Source organism: Borostomias antarcticus (genome assembly GCF_949987555.1).
Source record: "Borostomias antarcticus genome assembly, chromosome: 5".
NCBI lineage: Eukaryota > Metazoa > Chordata > Actinopteri > Stomiiformes > Stomiidae > Borostomias > Borostomias antarcticus.
The window spans coordinates 22454213-22461651 of record NC_140238.1 but is presented as its reverse complement, the minus strand read 5'-3'; the positions used below and the strand labels follow the sequence as shown (position 1 = coordinate 22461651).

The window sequence follows — 7439 nt, the reverse complement described above, 5'->3', positions numbered from 1 at the left end:
GCCAGTCCCCTTCGGAGACCCAAGTCTTACAGGACTTTTTTTCCCCCCTTCAATATGTTCATCATAACTGTAACTCGTCTGGGATTTGCTGTCGGAGTAGACTAGCCACTGTAATTCATGTAGTTAGATCTTAAGTAATAGGGCTCAAATACCGCTACCTAATCTCTCAGGACTATTAAACGTGGCCCAGCCGAGACTCGGGACTCCTTCACTTCTGCTACACCTCGCGCAGACCACACGTCTCCACGCCGTTTATTATCCGTCAAATTCGTTTTATGTGCAACATTGAGTCGTTATACTCACAGTTTCGAGCTTCCACACCGGGAACTCAACGTCGACGCTCAGGGGACTTTTTGAAATTCTTCGGGAATCTTTGCGACCGTCCGTTACGCGCTGGATATGTGGTGGATGCTGTTCCCTCGCTGGATCTGGTTCGTGTTTGGACAATGCTCCGTCCTGTTCCTGGACAACTTTCGGGCGAGGGCGATGCCCATGTCTGTCGCCAAAGTGGTGTACTCGCACGCGGGCATGTGCCCGAACGAGATGAACCCCAACCTGTGGGTGGACGCGATGAGCACCTGCATGCGCGAGTGCGAGTCCGACCAGGTGAGTCGGTCATTACCCGAGCGGATCGTAGAAACAAACGCTCCCCATTTCTATAAAGTCCCTAGTCGAAACTCGTGCGCACTATATGCGACTATGCTGCTCCCTGGTGTCACCTTCAAACATGTTAGAAACGGATTCAAACCTTTTTTTCTGATTAATTAGGCTTGTTGTGTATTGTGCTATGACATAGCATATTGTTTGTTGAACTCGCCTTATGCTATGATCAATAATACGAGTTATTGTTACGAAATATTGTTTTGTCATGAGTTAAAGAGCGTAGCCTACCGCCAAAAGGTGTATAAGTTATATAGTTATATAAAGTTATATAAAATAATACCTCTGCACCTCACGTGCGAATGCAGACATAACACTATTTTTCTGCCCCCCAAGGACTGCGAGACGTTCGAGAAGTGCTGCCCTAACGTGTGCGGCAACCGGAGCTGCGTGGCGGCGCGCTACATGGACATCAAAGGCGCGAAGGGCCCGGTGGGCATGCCGAAGGGCGCGACCTGCGACAAGTTCATGTGCACCCAGCAAGGCTCCGAATGCGACATCTGGGACGGCCAGCCCGTGTGCAAGTGCCGCGACCGCTGCGAGAGGGAGCCCCACTTCACATGCGCCTCGGACGGCATGACCTACTACAACAAGTGCTACATGGACGCAGAGGCCTGCTCGAAGGGCATCTCCATCTCAGTGGTCACCTGCCGGTAAGCTGCTTTGGATTCATGCACACCTATCTTGGCTTGATGATCATTGACCTTCTATAGGCGGATTCATTATGCCAGAGTTGTCGAATGATGTAATGACAGTGTGAGTAGGCCTAAATGCAGTTAGACTACCATTGTTGTCTTTCTTATTTGATTAAACTTTGTTCATAAAAAATAGCAAAAGAGGTAAGGTCTACACGTATGCATTGTACTTATTTGTATTGTTTACCACTCTTTGTTTACCGATATACTGTACGGTATACAGTCCAAGAGATTTAACTGATATGCTAATTTATTTGTTTGTTTATTTGGCAGTGTACATTACATTACATTACTGCCATTTAGCAGACCCTTTTATTCAAAGCGACTTAACTTACATTACACACTTGCACATTAAAGAATATAGAATTAGCCAAGTAGGATAGTTTTCATCTGTAGTAATATATATTTTTGTCGACACGCCTGCAGGTACCACCTCACTTGGCCCAACACCAGCCCGTTGCCCATGGAGACGACCCTGCGCCCTACCACCGCCCTCCTGGAGACCACCCTCCCTGCCGACGTCCAGCCTCCCAGCATGCTCGGCGCCCCGGCACAGCAGGCCGTGTTTGTGGGCGAGACGGCCAGCTTCCTGTGCGAGGTGTCCGGCAAGCCCCGCCCCTCGGTGACCTGGGAGAAGCAGCTGGAGGGCCAGGAGAACGCGGTGATGCGGCCCAACCACGTGAAGGGCAACGTGGTGGTCACCAACGTCGGCCAGCTGGTCATCTACAACGCCCAGCCGCAGGACGCCGGCATCTACACCTGCACCGCCCGGAACGCCGGCGGCAGCGCCGCCACCCACTTCCCCCTGACGGTCATCCAGAGGGACGCAGGGCGGCACGGTGATGGGGCGGGCGGGGGCGGCGGCGGCGCCGGGAACGCCACCGGCCTGCCGTTCCCCGCCGAGGAGTGCCTGAAGGGGCCGGACACGGACGACTGTGGCGAGGAAAGCATCAGCTGGTACTACGAGTCCAAGCGAAACAACTGCTTCACCTTCACCTACAGCCAGTGCAACAAGAACCGCAACCACTTCCACACCTACGAGGCCTGCATGCTGGCGTGCGGGGCGGAGCTGGCGGCGCCCTGCAGCCTCCCCAGCCTCCAGGGGCCCTGCAAGGCCTACGAGCCCCGCTGGGCCTACAGCAGCGCCCTCAAGCAGTGCCAGTCGTTCGTCTACGGCGGCTGTGGCGCCAACGAGAACAACTTCGAGTCCAAAGAGGCATGCGAGGAGATGTGCCCCTTCCCCAAGAACCACAACTGCAAGGCGTGCAAGCCCCGGGGCAAGATGGTGGCCAGCTTCTGCAGGAGCGACTTCGTGATCCTGGGCCGCGTGACGGAGCTGACGGAGGAGCAGGACTCGGGCCACGCCTTGGTGACGGTGGAGGAGATCCTGCGGGACGAGAAGATGGGCCTCAAGTTCTTCGGCCAGGAGCCCCTGGAGGTGACGCTCATGAACATGGACTGGAACTGCCCGTGTCCCAACGTCACGGCGGCGGACGGCCAGCTGATCATCATGGGCGACGTCCACAACGGCATGGCCGTGCTGCAGCCCGATAGCTTTGTGGGCTCCTCCAGCGCCCGGAGGGTCCGCAAGCTCCGCGAGGTGGTCCACAAGAAGACCTGTGACTTTCTCAAAGAGTTTCCCACCATCCAGTAGATTCCAGTAGCTCCCTCTCTCCCTCCCTCTCTCTCTCTCTCTCTCTCTCTCTCTCTCCTTCTCAGCTTTCTGAAGTTCTCCAGCATCTGCAGGAGGACTCGTGTCCACAACTCAACACCTATTAAAGTGACTCTTTCCAAAACAAGTTCTCCAGGAGAAACTGATTTTTCTAAGCATTTCAGCGATCAGCCTCATCCTGTCCTCTCTCTGAAGTCCTTTCCTCCGCTGGATAGAAGCAGCAGGTCATGGCAGAATGTCTGAACATGTTCCTCAAAAGAGCAGTAAAAACCGCACAACGGTGTGTTAATTCCGCTGGCCTCCATTCTCACTTTTGGGCAACAAATGTTGGGACTTGACTACTTGCATGCATGTATACCACGTGAGACTGGATTTAAACAGAAACTTCTCTTGAGGTTAATTTACTCTGTGTAGTCATTAAAGTATATCGTAGTGGGTAACTTGAATCTTATCAAGCACTTAATTTGTAAAAAGTATTACTTATATGCTAGTTGAACTAAAATGGCTCTCCGAATAAAGTTTTAAATTCAAAAGTATTATCTTGAATATACTAATGCCTAACAGATAGCTAAACTCCTACGCCTTAATAAGAATGGTATTTTTGCTTTATAGTGAGTGTGTGTGTGTGGGGGGGGGGTATCCCAAAAGAGAGATTTTGTAATATATGTTCAGAGCTCTTGAGCTCGCAGTAAAGTTATATGAAGCCTCAAGTATCTACCAGAATCAAATAAGCTTTTGATACCACTTGGTGGAATCCATTTTAGATGAGTATATATACATACTGTATATATATATATGAATCTCTGTGCTTAACATCATATTTATTTTTTGATCCTCTCCTTATACTGCTAAGGGCAATTGGATAACACATATGTATTTTGTTTTGTTGTCAATTTATATTAGAAAGCAAACATAGGAATAAACTGCCTTTTGTCCAAAGTATGATACTTTAGAATATGCTGTACATGATGACATGGAACACGGTAAAGAAATAAAAATAACTAGTAAGAATGTATCCCTGTGATCTCTGTGTGTGTGTGTATGTGTATGTGTGTGTACTTGTGTTGGAGTTTGCAGTGTGTCTGTGAGCATGTGTGAATTAGTATGTGTGTTTGCGCACACATTCCAACACGGTGCGTGTTTTCTGCTACAGACACCGTGGACGGACGGGTGGGCAGACGCATGGAGGAGGAGGAGGAGGAGGAGGAGGAGGGCCCAGTCTGGCATTAAATCTGGAGCAGGTCACATTCCAGCCCAGCTGTGGAGACGTGCAGAGAGCCGGGGGGGGAGGGGGGCCCTGGGGGGGGAGGGGGGCCCTGTTTTGTGTTTTGTTGTGTCTGGGTCTGGGGTGTCCGCTCAGCACAGATCCCCCCACCGGCATCCTCCACACTCCCTTTCAAGTGTGAGAGGCTGGAGGGGGAAGTGGGGGTCTCTCTCTCTCTCCATCTCTCTCCTCCACTCTCACTCTCTCTCTCCATCTCTTTCTCTCACCCACTCTCTCCATCTTTCTCTCTCTGTCACCCACTCTCTCTCTCTCTCACCCACTCTCTCTCTCTCATCCTTGGTCGGGAACATCTGTGTTAAAGAAATAAAGTGTTTCAGGGATTGAGGGGCGGGGGGGGGGGGGGGGGGGTTGCAGGTTCTCTCGCCCACACTCTCTTTCTCTCTCTCCATCAGTTGGACTCCCCGTGGCCAGTGTCTCTCTCTCATCTCAGCTCTCTCTCTCTCTCCCCAACCACGCAGTGACCCTGGCCAGCAGGAGGGGATGGAGGGAGGGAAGGGGGAGGGAGGGAGGGATGGAAGGAGAGGGGGGGGGGGCAGACTGCCTCTTGTTGAAGGCAGGCTTTGAACTTTTGACTCAGCTGGCTTGCCGGCCGGCTTGTTGGGGCTGGAGCCGCCTGGGGGCTGGAGAGTGGGGCTTCCGTAGGGGGGGGTCAGGGCCAGGGCCGAGGCCCGGGTATGTAGCGGTGGACTGCAGGGACAGGGGCCGGGGCTGGGGCCGGGGACAGCGCCGGGGTCTGGGATGCGTTTCCAAGGCTGGGGCTGGAGGAGGGTGAACTTATCACGTTGGCCGGGTGTAAGTCTGGAGCTAGAACTGTGGCCGGGTGGTGGGGTGTGTGTGTGTGTGTGTGTGTGTGTGTGTCGGGAGGGGTGTTTTAGTATGCAGGGCTGTGGGGGGGTGCACAAGTTCAAGCTATAGGAGTGGGGGGCTGGGAGTGGAGGCTGGGGAGTGAGGGGGGGGGGGGGGGGAACACTATAGAATCCCAGACCCGAGTCTTGCCTCAGGGACCCGGAGCTGTGGCTGGATCAGATAATGAAGAAGGGGGCCGCCACATGGTTTTCCCAGGGTGGGCCCCCCTTCAGCCGTCAACCCCCCCCAAGCCCACACCCCCGCCCCCCCTTCCTTCGGGCCGACACACAGCGCCGGGCTGACCTCTGGCCCGGTAAGCCGCTAAAGAAAAAGGCCATTTTCATTAAGAGCTGTTGACAAGTGTTAAGTATAAAACTGGCCCAGGCCCAGACGCACCCCCCCCCACCCCCACCACAACCCCCCGCAGAGACCCCAGCTGCAAATGTCAGGCTCAAGTTCACTCCCAACCCACAGTCCAGACAGACCATAATACCACAGACGGCAACAGGTAGCCCCCCCCCCACCATCTCCTGACAGCACAGAGGGATGTGGGTTGCCAGATTGGGGCGAAACGCCCAATCAGAACGTAGATACACACGGTATGATGTTTTGAATACGCCGCACCACAGACTGCAGTTGGAAACGGAAGCAAAGCAATATAAATGTTGGATTAATCCGCTCTTCTGCTCTGGTGAAGTTTGGAGCGATTTATGGATAAAACTAAAAAAACAGACTCTGCAACTAACGTGCCAATGGTTCTTCTTTTGATGCTGGCACGTTGCAGACCTGGATCAAGTAGTACTTGAGATATTTGCCTTGAACCAGTCAGCTTGGCCCAGATGTCAGATTCAGCAACTTACAGTAAATGTCAGATCTTCTGAACTCAGACCAGTTTACAGTGTCTATCACCCAGATTTGGATATTCTGTGGCAGTTGCGTGATATTCTCACACACACAGTCACACACACACACACACACACACACACACACACACACACACACACACCATTTGTTGAATAGAACCGCTGCCTTTGTGTGAGTCATCTGTGCGATGTGTTCTGTTGCCAGGCATTTCTGAGTCTGAGGCCTAGAGAGAGAGAGAGAGAGAAAGATAAAAAGAGAGGGCGAGACAGAGAGAGAGAGAGGGAGGGAGCGAGAGGGAGAGAGAGAGAGGGAAAGCGAGCGAGAGAGACAGAGGGAGAGAGAGAGAAAGAGAGAGAAAAAGAGACGGGGAGAGTGAGAGAGAGAGGGAGGAGAGAGAGAGAGGGGGGGGGGGGGGGCGTGACCCACTTTACATGCAGGTGTCAGATCTTGGCAGTCACAGCGGGGGACAGAATCAAAAGATCTGGAGGAAGAGCCTCCAGAAACACAACTGAGTTTTCCTCAGATTAGCAAACCACACAGAAGAACACGTTACCAACTGGTTAAAATAACACATTCCACTCTGGGCAGAGAAGCAGGATTTTTGGGGGGCTGTAACAAAAATAGTTTCCATTCCATTTTTGAACACAACAGACAACTGATTTTTTTTTTCTGGTTGCAGCTGCAATGGTTAGTTTTGTCCACTGTGTGGCAGTGTAATACAGTTCTACATCAACGTTCTCTCTCACAGGGCAGTAAAACAGGCAAGAAACTCTGGCTCTAGGTCTTATTTCCAGTGGTTGGTATTCTATTATGTTCCATTCTGTGTGGAGATTTCTTCGGATGACTTATTTGCTGCAGGTGGAATTCTTGTTATTTGCTTGCTGCAGGTGGAATTCTGTTTTTTTTGTCACACAACATTCTTAGTATAACAATGACACTGACATGTTATTAAGGTAGTTTTAACCAGTCGCTTATGGGATACACTTCCAAGACTGTGCACTGCAACTGTTTGATGTTATTCAAAATACAAAGCCCTCCCCCCAACACACACACACACACACAAATCCTCTCTTCTCTCATTGTATCTCATCCCATCTCTCCCCTCTGAGCCCTACGAAGTCATCGTCCAATCGGCTGCTCTGTGTCCATCCATACAGGAAGTCGCGCTGGCTTCCTATTGGCCAGGGAGGAGGTAGGACACGTCCACTGGGCTGGGAGGGGGGCTTGTATCCAGGGCTCCATGCAGGACAAAATGTGAATCTATTCATGAATCTGTTCTAATATTCTTAATCTGGCGCTGTCCCGACCTGACGGTTCTGCTTTCAAATTTCTGTGATCTGATTTCTAATCCCTCTCTCTCTCTCTTTTCCTCTTTCGCTTTCTTACTGTCTCACTCAGAATGTTCTGCCTTGCTGTC

The 7439-nt window shown here is 51.8% G+C and overlaps 1 protein-coding gene across 1 annotated transcript; it reads left to right on the top strand.

The window, feature by feature from the left end:
* Positions 1–399: 399 nt before the first annotated feature.
* Positions 400–3009, top strand: wfikkn2a (info WAP, follistatin/kazal, immunoglobulin, kunitz and netrin domain containing 2a; the record flags this gene model as incomplete). Its single annotated transcript, XM_084438229.1, has 3 exons — positions 400–606; positions 997–1313; positions 1782–3009. 3 exons carry the CDS (start codon positions 400–402, stop codon positions 3007–3009), a joined length of 1752 nt encoding a protein of 583 aa, XP_084294355.1.
* Positions 3010–7439: the final 4430 nt, after the last annotated feature.